Below are 17,786 nucleotides of genomic sequence, written 5' to 3' on the forward strand. Positions count from 1 at the left end.
TATATCATGGGAATCCTCTTAGGTACATATTATAGATACAACAGTCACTTTGGCTAGGTATAGCATTTGCTCTGGCTCCAAGGAGACTAAAATAGTGACACTGCTCTCCTGAATAATATCCAGCTCCAAATGTGGGATGGCTAGATACCAGCATATCATCAAGTCCTTGGCTAATACATGTTTTCTGACCACTCAATCAAGGAGAGTATCTCTAAAACCAAGTGTCCTAGACTCTCTGGCGTCTTTTCTCTGAGGCTATGCCCTAACAAGCCTGGCTAAGAGAGGTAGCTCTTCACATACCATAATGAAGCTAAGGTCCGGGAAGGCAATACTGCCAAGGTCCCACTGAAGTTTGCCAAGAATTAATGTTATAGTGTAGCTTTAGAGTATTGAAAATAGGACAAGGCTGTCGTCAGTTCTCTATACCGCTAGTGCAGAGAAGACTCTGGTAAACACTTGAATGAATACATATAAAGTGAATGAATACATATAAAGTGAAACTGATTCTCCGTAAGTATCACATGCCACCAATGAAAGTTCATGAAGCCTGCACCTACATGGAAGGCACAGGAAGACTGGAAAAGCAGAGAGCTCACTAATTTTTAAATTTCCTTATTGTATAACTTTAACCTATTAAAGAGCTCTTTTCAGTTTATTTACTTTATGTGGAAACACTAATAACAAATTTAAGTGCACTGCATGTTCCTAACAGCAGTTGTTCCTCCTAGATATTTATCTAGACCCATGTAATTGTAACTCCTCTGTATGGTACTTTCACAATAAAAAAAAAAAAATCCCCCCCCCAAAAAAAATTTATCTAGGGTTGCAAGAGTATATTTGCTTTTGTTTTTTTTTTTTTTTTGTTCTTGTTGTTTTGTTTTGTTTTGTGCCTGTCCTTAGCCAAGAATTTGGAGCCTTGAGCTCTTGCCTGGCTTTTGCTGTTCATGGTTGGTACTCTACAACCTAAGTCATGCCTCTAGTTTCTGTTCCCTGCTAATTAAAGATAAGAGTCTGAAGGTTTTGTCTGACTGGGCTGACTTTGAACCTCAAACCTAAAATCTCAGCCTGAGCACATAGGATTACAGTGCCTAGATAAGCTTTGTTTTGTTTTTTTATTATTATTTTTATTTTATTTTATTGGTCATGGGGCCTGAACTCTGAGCCTGGGCTCTGTCCCTCAGCTCTTCAGCCCAAGGCTAATGCTCTACCCCTGAGCCATAGCACCACTTCTGGCTTTTTCTGCTTATGTGGTGCTGAGGAATCAAACCCAGGGCCTCAGGCATGCTAGGCAAGTACTCTACCATTGAGTCACCATCCCAGCCCGTTTTATTTTTTTTTGCATTAAGAAGTTACACAAAGGGCTGGGAAGGTGGCTCAGTGGTAGAACGCTTGCCTTGCATGCCTGAGGCCCTGGGTTCGATTCCTCAGCACCACATAAGCAAAAAGAAAAAAGCCGGAAGTGACACTGTGGCTCTAGTGGTAGAGCGCTAGCCTTGAGCTGAAGAGCTGAGGGACAGCACCCAGGCCCAGAGTTCAGGCCCCACGACCGGACCCAAAAAAAAAAAAAAAAAAAGAAAGAAAAAGAAAAGAAAAGAAAAAAGTGATATTAAGAATTAAAATACAAATATTATATGTACTAAAATCAACCTTAAAAGAAATTCATATCATAGATCTATTTATTTAAAGTTAAAACTTGTCCAGGAAAATATACAAAGGAGAAGAAAAATTTTAAGTTTTAAAAGAGAAGCTTTATATGTATTTCAGGTAAAATACTGGCCCATGTTTATGAAAGTGAGTCAAGTTGAAAACAAATTAATAAGAAAAATAAGCTTTAAAATGCTTTATATTGTTAAAGCAAGAACTGTCATTAAATACAAACAAGTTAGTAAAGGCTAAGAGAGCACATGTTACGTATAAGAAACCGTGTTTTAATTATGACACATAATAGAGCTTCTTGCTCCTATCTGTCTTTCAGGATGAGCTTGGTACTAAATATCCAGACCTATATCCTACCCAAGGTAGCTAATTTTTAATAACTTAACCTTAATTGGAGTTTTGAGAGTAAATCAGACCTTCCTTACAATGCCTATAGATTCCCTTTCCAATCTATAGATTCATCTTTCAACATTTAAGATGCACTGATACTAAACAGCATTGTGATTTCTCTAAATTCAGGATTACATTTAAAGTTTTTAGACATACTGTTGGAAGCCCTTACTAGTTAGATCTTCCCAAACTAACCATTTTTATTTTATTTTATTTTAATAAAAAAATAGCTATGTTCTCATCTTCAAAGTTTGTGATTAAAAACTACAGTAAAAGAATCCAACTGAGAAGAAATTTCTTTTTGGTTAAAAAATGTCATTAAATTTATCAGAACAATATGAAATGAAGATGTTCTTGTTGGCTCCTCCTTTATGATGAAAATCAAGTAGGGTACCTGGTTTAGTTTAATCCATAAATTCTTCATCACATAATATTTCTACAGTGATTTCCAAACACATAAAATTTAGGTATAAGAAAAAATCCACTATCTATGATAATTGAACTAAACAATTATACAGCATTTTGTATGTGATTTACTTGCCCAGATTTCAAAGAAAACCACATAATCTCATGTGCTAATTTTTTCTTTTAGGGGTTGAGGATTTAACTCAGTGTAATAACACTTGCCTGAAAAGTGCAAGACCCTGAGTTCAATCCTCAGCTCTAGAGAAAATAATTTTTTCTTTTGCATAGTATAAGCAAGGCAGGACAGCCATTCAAAACATAATTTGCAAAAGTTGGTATTATTCCAACTACAGACACATATCCTTGACATGGTAGCTTAGTTTGCTAATTTTAATTTATACTTTTAAAAACAGCTTACTATAAATTTACATGGCAACATTCTACTTGTTTCATAGTATATAGTCTAAAAAATGCACAATTTAATTACTTCTGATATTGACAATAATAACTCGCTTCATTTTCCAACACAGGAATGAAAGATACATGAATCATCCTTTAGAAATTTGGGATGAATGGGCTGGGAAGGTGGCTCAGTGGTACAGTGCTTGCCTTGCATGCATGAAGCCCTGGGTTTGATTCCTCAGCACCACATAAGCAGAAAAAGTCGGAAATGGTGCTGTAGCTCAAGTGGTAGAGCACTAGCCTTGAGCTGAAAAGTTTAGGGGCAGAGCCCAGACCCAGAGTTCAGGCCCCATAACCGACCAAAAAAAAGAAAGAAAAAGAAAAAGAAATGAGTTTGGAATGAAGGCAAAAGAATGGATGTGACTAAAAACTAAGTATAAATTTTTTATCATCTAAATTTTTTTCAGGGTTAGCTCTTGAAAAAAAAAAGTCATTTTCTTAGCAAAAAAAAAGTCATTTTCTTAGCAGTGGCCTATTGCCCTTAAGATGAAAAAGCAATGAAAATTTTATTCCCAGAGAACAGTTTATTTACTATAAGATGTGGCTCAGTTAAATGTTTTGTGTACTGGAAATGTAGTTATTTCTTCCTGTCAAAGTCTTAGGAAAATAAGCACATCATAAAAATACTTCTTCATTTTAAACCTGGCCTCCATTTTATTTTAGAAAAACAGTTTCTATATGTGCCTTAAGTCAGTATTCCTGGATCTGTAGAAATGAAAATCCGTAATTTAATAGTATCCTTTTGAAACAGATTTAATATAACATACAACGGAGTGTCTGTCATTCTTCTACATGAGAATACAAGGGAAAGAGGAAGGGTAGACTATGAAATCCCAGGAGATGAACTGAGCTTAGTTAAAATGATACTTCTCTAGGAAGGATTTTAAGCTCCTTCAAATAGTGGTATGAAGTCAGGGCCAAGGCTCAATACTGCCATCTCCATCTAAAATGGAGAAATACACGAAGTAGTCTCGGGATAAAAAATGAAGGATAATAAAGCAAAAGGAAGTGGTTATTGGATACATCAAACACATCATCTCTGCAATTTCAGAAGGAAGGCCCCATCACTAAATATGGTTTATAAAAGCTTTATTAAAAACATTTTAAATTATAACATTTTCAACTAATTTTCAAAAAGACAAAATATACAGCTAATTTTTTCACTGCATTATTCCCATTTTTTTTTATTTTGAAAATCTCTTGTACACAAAGTTAACAATAAACTTAGGCCAAATAAGTCATAATACTATTGTTATTTTAAAACTTTTTGATTCATTACTTGCTAACTTGGTGGTCTCTTTACCGCATAGTATTTTTTAATCAACCAGAAGAATGTGGTGGGGTTTTTTTTTTTTCTTTAAAGTTTTCTGTCGGAAGTGGCACTGTGGCTCAAGTTGTAGAGCACTAGCCTTGAGCTGAAGAGCTCAGGGACAGCACCCAGGAACAGAGTTCAGTCTCCACGACCGACCAAAAAAAAAAAAAAAAAGCTTTCTGGCTTCACTAATGTACAAATTATTCACAGAAAGGTAAATTTATAATATATTATCAACTACAGGGATCCTACTGTGCATGGTTTTCAAGTAGAGTAAATTTCTGAACAGTGCCAGTTTTTGTCTGATGTCCCAGAACAATTATTTAAAACTCCATCTTCAATCTTAACATACTATATGATTATTCTGCTCTTTGTTTCTATCCTGAAGGTAGGGTTTAGCAGAACAGTGGAGACCATTGTGACAAAAAAAGGGAGGTGGAAAGTTAGAATAGGTGAGGGGGAGTGCTTCTTGGGGAATAACTGTCCTAGTTTACTTAATGACTGGGTTAAGTTCTAAGAATGGTGCTGCTAGACAATAGTGTACTTATACAAACCTAAATAGTATAGCCAATCACTGCAAGTGACAATGCCAACAAGTAGTGCAGTAAGTATGAAAGATCTGAGACTGCTTCTGGCACAACATTGCATACTGTTTTACAGTAAAATCTCTTCATTGTAGGGGGGATATATTACAAAATAACAATATAAAGTACAGCATAATATGCATAAATCTACATTGCTTATTATTAAATATTATGTACAATATGTACTGTGAATGTAATATGTTTATATGACTAATACTGCAATAAGTTTGTCTATGCCAGCATTATCACAAACACATAACGTACTACACTACAATATTTGGCAGGACACAAGGTGACAGGATCTTTTCGGTCCCATTATAGTTACCATCATAAACCTGTGTTTTTTTGTTGAATGAAATATTGTATAGTATACCACTCTATTTAATTGTAATTTTGGACTTGAAAAACAAAATAACCACCTATTATTATATTATAAAATTTATTTGGTTAATAGAAATCTATTGGAGCAATAGATTAATTTTATCACTATGTTTTTGACCTATTTATACTTTTGCCAAAGAATAAAGGTCCTACTTTGCAATCTGTCTTGACAAACTGAACAGATAACTACTATAGCCATTTGTCAGATCCAGAGCAATGAGGACTATGTACAGAATCAGTCTGAAAGAAGCATAGGGCAGCCATGGGAGACCTTATCAACCACATGTACTCATGCCCTCTTGAGAAGAATACCTTTTCTCACTCTAGTGTAGAGAAATATGTGGCTGAGTCCTAAAAGAAACAATTGACTTTATTGTCATATTAACTGTTTGAGAAGTTGACAAAATAGCTCTTTTGCCCTGGTAATATGAAAAAAAAGACCACATCTTTAAATGTGGGGTTCAAACTCAAGAAAGAGTTGAGTCAAAATAGAAAGGTAAAAGTGTATGCCAGGTGCCTGTGGTTCATGCCCTATAATCCTAACTACTCAGGAGGCTGAGATCTGAGAATCACGGTTCAAAGCCAGCCCAGCAGCAATGTCTGTGAGACTCTTATCTCCAATAAACCACCAGAAAAACAGAAGTGATGCTGTAGCTCAAGTGGTAGTGCACTAGCCTTGTGCTGAAGAACTCAGGGACAGTGCCCAGGCCCAGAGTTCAAGCCCCATGACAGACGAGAAAAAAAAAAAAAGAAAAGTAGGGTGTAATTGCTGTTACCAAAGACATAAAGAAGCCAGTACTCTAAGACCATGATTAATAAAAAGAGCTTAACTAGGGCTGGGAAGGTGGCTCAGTGGTAGAGCGCTTGCCTTGCATGCATGAGGCCCTGGGTTCGATTCCTCAGCACCACATAAGCAAAAAGAAAAAAAAAGCCGGAAGTGGCACTGTGGCTCAAGTGGTAGGGCACTAGCCTTGAGCTGAAGAGCTGAGGGACAGCGCCCAGGCCCAGAGTTCAGGCCCCACAACCGGACCCAAAAAAAAAAAAAAAGAGCTTAACTAATAAGACTTCAAAAATAGAAAATAAGAAAGAAACATTCCTGTGAATCTATCAAAGACACGTTTCATGTAAGCCATGAGAATTATATTAAAATCTAACCACAAGATATAATATGATAATGTTTTATACTTTCCAAATTTAATAATTCAAAACTTCAAGATAGTTTTTAAGTAAACTATGAAATGAAATCAAGCTTAAGAGAAGCTTTCCCCTTCCTCTCATTACTAGCAATCTTCATATAAAAGTTACTGGGGGAAATTATTTCCTCATCCACCACCTCCAAGTTTAATCGAACTGTTGTAAACATTTTGTAAGCATATATTTTACATGTGATCATCACTCAAAAGAATCTGCCTTGAAAAATTATTATAAATTATGCTCTGAAAGGCAAAATTGCCTATTTTTAAATGATGAAAGAAAGCTTACTTTATGTTCATCAATATAGCCTACAATTGTTTGCGAAAGCGAAGTCAAAGTCCTTTCTGCTTTAGAAAGAAAAGAGTGAATACACTTATCAAACTCTGCAGTGCACAGGATGGGTGAAGAACATAGGAAACACAGGTCTGATTGCTTCACTGGGTTCTTAAATAAAAGGACACTGTACACTCCATTCCTAAAACTGCTTTAACAAACTTGTTGCTCAATAATGGATGGAAAGAAAAGTACTCAGGGCAGAAATGTTTCATCTATGCTGCTTCTTGGTAATAGTGGTAGCATTCCCATATCATTCCTACCAATGAGAAGACTACTTTGAAATTTATCCATATATAAAACAGTATATATATATATATATATATATATATATATATATATATACACATACATACATATATATTCTGCACCTTGAATATTCTGACCAGGATAAAAATGTTTAGCCACATCCCTCTATTAGACACATCCTTCTATTATTTTTCTCTTACAAGGGGAAACCGAAAGAATATATGTGGATGCTACAGGACTGAAATCAATCACTAAATGACATCATTCAGAAACTAATAAATGGGCAAGGGCTGGGAATGTGGCTTAGTGGTAGAGTGTTTGCCTAGCATGCATGAAACCTGGAATTCGATTCCTCAGAAAAGCCAGAAGTGGCACGTGGCTCAAGTAATAGAGCGCAAGCTGTAAGAAAAAGAAGCTCAAGGACAGTACTCAGGACCTGAATAAAAGCCCCAGGACTGGCTAAATAAACAAATAGGCCAGCTGGGAAGATGGCTCAGTGGTAGAGTGCTTGCCTTGCATGCATGAGGCCCTGGGTTCGATTCCTCAGCACCACATAAGCAAAAAGAAAAAAGCTGGAAGTGGCGCTGTGGCTCAAGTGGTAGAGCACTAGCCTTGAGCTGAAGAGCTGAGGGACAGCGCCCAGGCCCAGAGCTCAGGCCCCACGACCCGACCCAAAACAAATAGGCCAAATATTTCTTCGAAAGAAGGTATTATGGACAAAACTTTTTAACCTTGGGCGACATATAGAAATGTTTAAAGGACATACTAAGGCTGACTATGCAACACTTAAAAATAATTTTCAACCTTCTTCAGAATTCCTTATTATTTGAGCTTGTTAAAAAGTTTAACAACCACAACCGGGCACTGGTAGCTCACACCTGTAATCCTAGCTACTCAGTAGGCTGAGATCTGAGGATAATGGTTCAAAGTAAGCTGGAGCAGAAAAGTCCCCATGAGACCCTTAACCAGTCAAAAACCAGAAGTGGTGCTGTGGCTCAATTGGTAGAGCGCTAGCCTTAAGCACAGAGTGGCTAACAAACAGCACCAGGCCCTGAGTTCCAGCCCCACAACCAACAACAAAAAGCTTAACAACCACACTAATTCTTAGATACAACTAATGAAAATCCATAGACTTATTGGGTAGGAATAAGATGGTATGCAAATCCAAATGAGAAAGGCATGTAACAAGCTATTAATATATGACTCTTAATGAGTTAAAAAATATAATTGGGGGATTAATGATGGACAAATTGACTTCTTTTGTTCGATCCCACCTTATCTCAAGCTCCGGTCTTTTCAATCAAGAACTATTCAAAGGCTGGAGTTATGGCTCAAGTAAAATACTTATCTAGAATGTGCAAGGCCCTGAGTTCAAACCCTAGTATGACAAAAAAAGACTTAGTTTTTCTCCTTGGCTGAGTATGTGGCTCAGGTGATAGAGCACCTGCCTAGCAAGCATGAGGCCCTGAGAAACACCAGAATTAGAAAAAAAAAAAAAAAATTAAGCCCTTACCAGGGATAGAAGTACAGTTTTCTATTCTCCACTAACAATCGTCTCTCTCTGTACCCCTTCCATATTTTATAATGAACCTTTATTTTATAAGAAAGTTAACCATACTAATTATCTCCAAAACAATTAGGAGGATGCCTTGTTCTATTACTATTCAAACTTTAACATAATAGAGTCATTTGATGAGAAAACATTCTTTTATTTAATAAGCCCTTCCTGGTGTTGCACCAATTTGTAATACCTACCCATAGATTCTAACTATGCATTCTAGAGTTATGCCAAAGTCTAATCAGTTTTTCATGTTATAATCTTTAATATGTTCAACTTTCCAAACTAAACATCCCTATGAGAATAACTTTTAGGCTCTTCGATATCACTTCCATCATTTTAAATTCAAGTTAAATTGAGATCATACCTAAAGCTTGCAAAGTATATATACCTTCACACAGATTTCCCCAATATACTACAATTGCTTGTAACCAAAAACCAAGCTAAAACAAAAACAAAAACAAAAAAAACCCATGTCTGAAAATGTTGTGATATAAATGTTTCCCATCTTAATCTTGAGGTTTTGATTTCCAGGGCTGAAAATAATCGTATAAAATATTCTTTGGTTAGAAGTATTATCTATTTCAAATGTAAGGTAATTATGACTGGAGTCTGAATGGCTGGCTACTCAATAGAAAAAAAAAGAAAAAAAGCAAAAAAGGTCTAGTTATGTGACTTTTGCAAGTTACTACTAACAGTCTCCACATGTGTTGAATCGGGAAATGAGATAATTCACTTGTCTTAGAACTCATCTAATAAGGGAAAAACATCTATAAATGTATGAATATTAGAAAGTCACATATAGATTAAAAGTGATACTTAAGCCAATATGAACACCTATTAAAATATTCTTCAGGGCTGGGAAGGTGGCTCAGTGGTAGAGCGTTTGCCTTCCATGCATGAGGCTCTGGGTTCGATTCCTCAGCACCACATAAGCAGCAAAAAAAAAAAAAAAAAAGCCAGAAGTGGCACTGTGGCTCAAGTGGTAGAGTAATAGCCTTGAGCTGAAGAGCTGGGGAGACAGCACCCAGGCCCAGAGTTCAAAGTTCAGGCCCCACGACTGGACCCTCCCCCCAATATATATATATATATATATATATTCTTCAAAAGTCCTAAATCTATACTCTTTTAGTCTTCAGTCTCCCACTAAGTAGGTATAATTTTCTGAAAACCATTTAATTTCTTTGCATACTACAAGGTAGGCAGACTCCATTATTGCTAACCCTCTTATAACTCAAAGGTGTGTGATATGAAATTCATCTAGAGAAAACAAAAGGAAATCAAGTAAAAAGAAAAACCCAAAACAAATTAAAAAAAAAAAAAAAAACATAAAATAAGCCTGGCACCAGTGTCTCACACCTGTAACTTTAGCTACTCAGGAAGCTGAGAACTGAGGATTGAGGTTCAAAGCCTGCCTAGCAGCAAAGTTCATAGACTGTTATCTCCAACTAACCATTAAAAAACAGAAGTGGAACTGTGGCTCAAGTGGTAGGGACTAGACTTGAACATAAAAGCTCAGTGACAGCACTCAGGCCAAAAGTTCAAAAAACAAATAATAAACATGAATTCTTTGATTTCCCTGTTTTATACTGTTAGATTTTCTTCAGCTGTGTTTTTGTTGTTTTTCTTGTTTGGGAGTTTGGGGGGTTTTTTTAGAGAGAAAAGTGAGGCTAACCCACTTTATTTCAACTAATGGTAGGATTGAAATTTTTTAAAGCAATAAGTCAAGAGGTTAAAAAACAACAATTATCCAAGTGTTAACTATTAATTTACAAAAATCATAATTAATGACAGAAGGCAGAGACCATACTGCATATTCTGGCAACCTAAAAGCACTAAAATAGTTATTTTATGTGTTATGATTACTGTGGCTCTAATTGAATGATGATGGACTATGAATAGGCAGTCTTCAATGGATGAGTCTAGTCTTAGAAATCCCTTTCCTTTCTGTTTCAAAACACACTCACTCCGTGGACCCATTAAACTCTCATTATGTTTTTATGGTCTAGCACAGTGAGAAAGAGGCAACTGGGATACATAATATTTTAGTTACTTTTAAGGCTTTCCCAATACTGCAACAAAATTCCATTGTAGTGAGTTAAGTGTCAAAGGAAACACAAGATATCTAACAATTCAAAAGAAGTGTTCCTTTTCTCAATTCCAGATACTCAGGAGACAGATAAAGGAGGATCACTAGTTCTGAGCATGCTGGGCAAAGCTAGTGGTAAGACCTGTCTCTAAAACTAAACCAGAGAACTGGGTATGTATAGCTCAAGTGAGAGCTAGTATATATAAAAACCCTAGGTTCAATACCCAGCACAACAATAAAAAGAATTTTCTTTCTCATATAAATTAGGAACACATATGTTTTCCACTTATTTCCACTGAACATTGAATGATACAATAATTTTCAAAGATATGGATAATATATAAACAAGTAGTCCTCAAATCTTTTATCACATTTATTTTTATCATATAAAACTTAAGTTAAAAAATACTGTGCTCTTTTCATTTTAATCATTATTCAGGATGTTGTTCAACTGTGGCCTGGTTGGTGGTTTGTCTCTTTACACACTTGCAATGTGTATACCACAACTAGGAATTAAACAGCATTGTCATTATCAAGGATTGCAATAACTGTTGGCTATGCCGACTGTCATAGAACTAACAGTTCACTGACATTGGATCAGCAACAAACCACAAAATCATTACTCAGAGCATGACAACACTGGTGCTTTACCAGAGTCACTGAAATGGAATTTAATCAACTTCAATGCCCCTAACGTCATATACCCAAATTAATGCAGCAAATTCTTTTGTGTAATTTATTTAATTATACATACATTATTTATAATTTATCTCCTTATTATATCAGATTACCCACTGCAACTTTCTATTTTTGTTTTTGCCACTACTAGGGTTGAACTCAAGGCCTGAGTTTGCTAGGCAGGCACTCTACCACTTGAAACATGCTACTAGCCCTTTGCTCCATTTTAGTTTTCAATAAATAGAGTCTCACACTTATTTCTGGCCCCATCTGGACTACTGTCATTCTATTTATGCTTTCTAAGTTGCTGTGATGAGAAGGGTATACCACCAAATATAGCTTTTATAGGTTGAGGTAAGGGTCTCTCAAACATTTTTCCTAAGTTGGCCTTAGCCTACCATCCTCCCAATGTGGCCTTCCAAATAGATAGGAGTATTATGTGCAAGCCAGCCACAGTGTCAAGCCTAAATTATAGGTTGCTTTTTTTTCGTTTTTTCCCGTGTGGTGTGTGTGTGCGTGCATGCGCGCTTGTGAGCACAAGTCCTGGGGCTTGAATTTAGGGAGTGGGCATTGTCCCTGAGATTTTTTTTGCTCAAACCTAGCGCTCTATCATTTGACATACAGCTCCATTGGCTTTTTGGGGTTACTTGGCGCTAAGAGTCTTATAGACTTTCCTGCCCAGGCTAGCTTCAAACAACAACCCTCATATCTCAGCCTCCTGAGTAGCTAGGATTACAAGGCTGAGCCACAAGCACCTAGCAATATATTACAAGTTTTGAGACACTGAAAATAATGCATAATGAGGAAAATGTGTAGATATATAATTTTATATTTTTGGCAAAAAATATACAACAAATGCAAGCAACCATGAACAAAATACACTGTGTTCAATTAAGCACAAAATTTACATAAAAGTCAGTCTAATTTAATTTAACAAGCATTTACAAAGAGTCTGCTAAAAACAAGGCACAGATAGACATTCAAACCAATCGCTTCTCAAGACAGTTACAGAGGGGCTGGGAATGTGGCTTACTGCTAGAGTGCTTGCTTAGTATGCATGAATCCCTGGGTTCCTTTTCTCAGTACCACATAAACAAACAAACAAAAAAGAGCTGGAGGTGGCACTGTGGCTCAAGTGATAGAGTGCTAACCTTGAGCAAAAGAAGCTCAGAGAGAGTGATCAGGCCCTGGGTTTAAGCGCCAGGACTGGCAAAATAAATAAATAAATAAATAAAAAATAAATAAAAAAATAAATAAATAAGGAAAAGAAAAAGAAAAGAAAGAAACTTATAGGGATTATTTATTCTCCATTACATATAAAACATGAGACCGTCAAGTATTTTATTTTATTCTGTTGGTTCTGTGGTCCTACTTTGCTTAACTTGTTTGTTCAACTGGTACTACCACTTGAACTATGCCTCCAGCCTTATTTTTAGCATGGCTATTTCGGAGATAAGGTCTAGAGAACTTTGCTGCTGCTCAGGTTGGCTTCAAACTATGATCATCCAGACCTCAGCCTAAACTAAGTAGCCAAGATTAAAGGCATGGTACTCATTTTTCAGAGTTTTCAGCAAAAGATTTTGTTTAAAGTTAATGAACTACATATTTGCTACAGGCCTGTCAAAATCGGACCACAGAACTGATCTTAGTTAATATTAACAAAAACTCTGTAAACTATAAAAACATGTGTTTCTATAACACTATTATTATGGGGATATTGCTTGCCTATCTCTAACATGCTTCTGAAAACACTAAGGTTCATGGCAGTAAAAGAAAAAGAAAAAATATCCAAGGGAATGTGAAAGATGAAACCTATTATATAGTACTAGCTTAGGTAAGATAAATACTAATATCTACCACATATTGACAACTAGGTTCACTACATGTCAAAAATGTTATCCTATTAACACTGTGAAGGGGGTATTTTTAAATGATCCCCAAACAATATACAAAGGGAATTTATTTGAACATCTTCATTAATATATACAATCATCTCAACCAAAGTCACTTTATCATTCTCCCCCTTCCCACAACAGCCTCATCAAGCTTTCTTGTTCCACTTTCATGTATATACACAGTATTATAATCATATTTGCCCACATTTGTCTCCCCCCTCACTAGCACCCTCACCTCCCAACAGACATGTTTTAGCTTCTTTTTGTTAATCTGCCTGTTAATTGTTCAAAAGAGTTACACCTTGGGATCTCACTCCTGCATATGCCTACTTCAGTCAGTTAGATCATATGTATGTACACACATACACATACATACTTATGATTTTGTGTGTATTTTCATGTATGTTCACATTTTAGGTCAAACACTAACATGAGAAAGAACGTGCCCCTTGTCCTTCTGAATTTGGCTTATAAACAAGGAAACTGAGGCTCCAAGTCATACAGCACTGTTGTGGCAGAATCAGGATTCTACCCCAGTGAAGTCTCACTCAAAACATCACAAATTTCCACTCCTCAGTTGCCACTACAGAGAAAAGATGAATACTTATGTGAACTATTTGCCTAAAAAGTTTTTGACTTCAACTTAATATTCTAAATGTCTTTCCAGGTCTTTCTCAATTAACACTTTTTCTGCATCAAAATCTTTGTCTTTGACCGGTAGTGCTTATTTTTTCATCAATAGGGAAGCCCGAGTGAAAATTCAGATAATTACTAACCATACAAGCAGACTCAGAGTAAGTCTCAATGTGTTCTTCTTTATTTATATAAACCTAAAATATAGGACCTTCCTTGGTCAGATTCACAATAAAACTTCCAGAACATAAAGACCAATTCTCTGGTGGACTGCCATATTCAATCATTTTTCTTAAATAGTACAAACAGAACCATGAAAACCTCAAAACTAGAAACCTGCTCCAGAAGCCAGAAGTAGACTTCAGCCAAGATAATTTTTTATTCCAGTTTTAGATGATGGTGGAATTCGTTTGGTATGGATGGAATACATTGACAGTAAAAGTCATATCCAGCTCTTATAAGGAGAAAGACTATTAAAAACATAAGGACTAAGGGAAGAAAAATATTTTGCTATCAGACAAAAAGTAATGAGAATGTGATTTTAAGAGACCTAAAAATTCAACAAATAAACTTACAAGAGTTTGTATAATCTATATTTAGACAATAAGAAGATAGTTTCCTTGTTTATTGTACACTAAATATATCCATCTCTATAAAAACAGATATGTATTTTTACCTCCCTACTTTTAACTTAAATAAGCGTTTATCATTTTAAAATGCCCACACCACAAAGTTTTAAAAAATATGTTACATAATATGGTTAAATAATACATTTAAGCAATATTATTTATATGTTTACATAATATACATACCTGTATTATATGAACATACATGTTTAATATTTTATAATATGTGTAAGTAACATTATTACCAAATATGTTAATAATGTTTTGAAGCCAAAAATTCCTGAAAAATTGCTAAGAAAGGGGCATAGAACTAATTCTTCATTAATACATTCAGAGGCAGTAGTCCTGCCACATATTGATTTTGTCCCAGTCTCCTATGACATAAACTATTTCTCTGTCTTAAAGAATACTTTATTTAGAAAAATTTATCTGTGAAAGTGAAGCATGAGATTCACTGAACAATATTAATTTCCTATAAATATTTCCTGACTCCAAAGTAAATATTCAAGTCAGTTTAGTCCATCATTCTTCATTTTAAGGATTATTTCTTGGCTAGAATAAAGTCACAGTCTAAAATGGTGCTGCCCAACATAGCAGCCACCACCTGAGGCTACTTATGTTTATTAAAATTAAATAAGGACTTGGAATGTGGCTTAGTGATAGAGTGCTTGCCTAGCATGCATGGAGCCCTGGGTTTGATTCCTCAGCACCACATAAACAGAAAAGGCCAGACGTGGTGCTGTAGCTCAAGTGGTAGAGTGCCAGCCTTAAGCAAAAATAGCTCAGGGACAGTGCCCGGGCCCTGAGTTTAAGCCCCAGGACTGGCAAAAAAAAAAAAAAAAAAAAATTAAAAAGGTCATGAGCCTGAAATCTGGGCCGGGGCACTGTCCCTCAGCTCTTCAGATCAAGGCCAGCTCTCTACCACTTGAACCACAGTGCCACTTCCAGCTTCTTTCTGCTTCTATGGTGCTGAGGAATCGAACCCTGGGCCTCATCCATGCAAGGCAAGCACTCTACCACTGAGCCACCTTCCCAGCCGCTAACGTTATATTTTTATTTCCTGAATTTCACTGGCCACATTTCAATTTTTCAACAGCCTCCTGTGCTTAATAGCTATTGTATTGCACAGTACAAATACAAGACATTGTTGTGAATGCAGAAAAAACTACTGGAAAGTGCTGGTTTAGAAGAATAAGACATTCAGAATCACAGCTTCCTATTTAAAGAAACTTCCTACTTCTTATGCAAGAGTAACTTCATAACTCTCAAAAAATGACAGCTATACCTCAATATCACAAATGTTACTTTGTTGGATTTACAACTAGAGAAAGGGAATTGATGCTTTATTATGCATAGTAGCATTTCAGCATCCAGTTTGGAGATTATGCTATTGTGACCTTTTGGTTCCCAAGTTGATGTTGTGTATTTTCTCTCATCTGGATTAGAAAATAGTTGGGGTGAGAAAATGGAAAACATGATGATGCTCAGCTTCAGCAATGACTGCTTTAACCAATGTTCTTTTTAGGATTGTTCTTAAGTGAATATGATGCATATCTCACACAGCAGTTTCATAAACAACTATAATAAGTTCTCAAGGTGATAGAATTGACCCTGGATAGAGGAAACTTGTGAATGATCACAAGTCATAAACTTTCCTTAAGACAGAACACTGTGGGGGCTGGGAAGATGGCTCAGTGGTAGAGCGCTTGCCTTGCATGCCTGAGGCCCTGGGTTCGATTCCTCAGCACCACATAAGCAAAATGAAAAAAGCCGGAAGTGGCGCTGTGGCTCAAGTGGTTGAGCGCTGGCCTTGAGCTGAAGAGGTGAGGGACAGCGCCCAGGCCCAGAGTTCAGGCCCCACAACCGGACACAAAAAATAAAAAAAAAAAAAAAAGACAGAACACTGTGTTAAATAATTCTTAAATAACAGTGATTACAAAAACAAAACATTAAGAAGGCAGCCAATCAAATTTCCACAAGCTGTCTATAGCCCTCAAGCTGAATGTCAATGTAAGGCCATGAGTTCAGAACCTGGTGATATAAAGTATATTACATACATGACAAGAACTCTGACCTAAATGATAATAAAAGAAAAATATTAGCCAGGCACCAGTAGCTCACACTTGTAAATCTAGCTACTCAAGAGGCTGAGATTTGAGGATTGTGGCCAAAGCCAACCCGGGCAAGAAAGTCTGTGTGGCTCAAATGGTAGAGTGCTAGCCTTTAAGCACAAAGAGGCTTAGGGACAGCATCCAAGTCCGGACTTCAAGCCCCAAGTTCAGCAAAAGAAGAAGGAGAAGGAAGAGGAAGAGGAGGAGGAGGAAGAAGAGGAAGAGGAGGAGTAGGAAGATAAAGAAAAGAAAAAGATAATTATTTTTTAAAATCTACAGCAGAGGCTGGGAAGGTGGCTCAGTGGTAGAGTGCTTGCCTTGCATGCATGAGGCCCAGGGTTCAATTCCTCAGCACCACATAAGCAGAAAAAGCCAAAAGTGGCACTGTGGCTCAAGTGGTAGAGCGTTAGTCTTGAGCTGAAGAGCTGAAGGACAGCACCTGGGCCCAGAGTTCAGGCTCCACAAAAAAAAAAAAAAAAAAAAAGAATCTACAGCAGCCTGAATGTACTGTACAACTCTGAGAAATAGATTCCTGAGAGGAACTTGTAACCAATAAAGGGTTTAATGGCTTCTCATTAAGTTCCTGGCAATGAGAATTTCAGAAAATTAAGTAGTTTATGGAGCACATTTCTTGAGACATTCTCTTATTTGATTAGATGATACATCAATGCAATGTGGATGAGAATTCTAAACAGATGGGGAAAATAACCATAGAAAAGGTTTCTGGCTTTGGACAAACTGTACAAGGTTCTTTTAATGGGCAAAAAAAAACACCCATATATATAGAGAGAGAAAGAGATATAGATATAGACATACTTCATGCGTCATGTCTGGCCTCGAAGGTGGCAAGAAGAAGCCCCTGAAGCAGCCCAAGAAGCAGGCCAAGGAGATGGATGACGAAGACAAGGCCTTCAAGCAGAAACAGAAAGAGAAGCAGAAGAAACTCGAGGAGCTGAAAGCGAAGGCTGCGGGGAAGAGACCCCTTACCACAGGTGGAATTAAGAAATCTGGCAAAAAGCTGTTCCTTGTCCCTGAGATGATGGTGACCCTTGATTCCATTCCCATTCAACATCTGGATTTCCTGTCGTAACATTTCTGCCACCTATAGGTAGAATGAAGTTTTGTCTAGGACTCAACATTAAGAACAACCTTTAAAAAAAAAATCCTACAGTGGCTCAGTCTCTAGTTTGTCAGCCATTGTGTCAGCCATTGCTACCTCAGCTGTAACTT

The 17,786-nt window shown here is 36.6% G+C and overlaps 2 protein-coding genes across 4 annotated transcripts in view; one reads left to right on the forward strand and one right to left on the reverse strand.

Moving 5' to 3' along the window:
- Window positions 1-17,786, reverse strand: part of Slc25a21 (solute carrier family 25 member 21) — a 549,817-nt gene that overhangs the window by 492,373 nt on the left and 39,658 nt on the right. The gene's annotated exons all lie outside the window — the stretch shown is intronic.
- On the forward strand, window positions 17,383-17,646 carry LOC138809948 (translation machinery-associated protein 7-like). The gene has a single exon (XM_069997149.1). It carries the CDS (start codon window positions 17,383-17,385, stop codon window positions 17,644-17,646), a length of 264 nt encoding a protein of 87 aa, XP_069853250.1.

Source organism: Dipodomys merriami, unplaced genomic scaffold (genome assembly GCF_024711535.1).
Source record: "Dipodomys merriami isolate MVZ:Mamm:240054 unplaced genomic scaffold, mDipMer1.0.p SCAF_1, whole genome shotgun sequence".
Taxonomy (NCBI): domain Eukaryota; kingdom Metazoa; phylum Chordata; class Mammalia; order Rodentia; family Heteromyidae; genus Dipodomys; species Dipodomys merriami.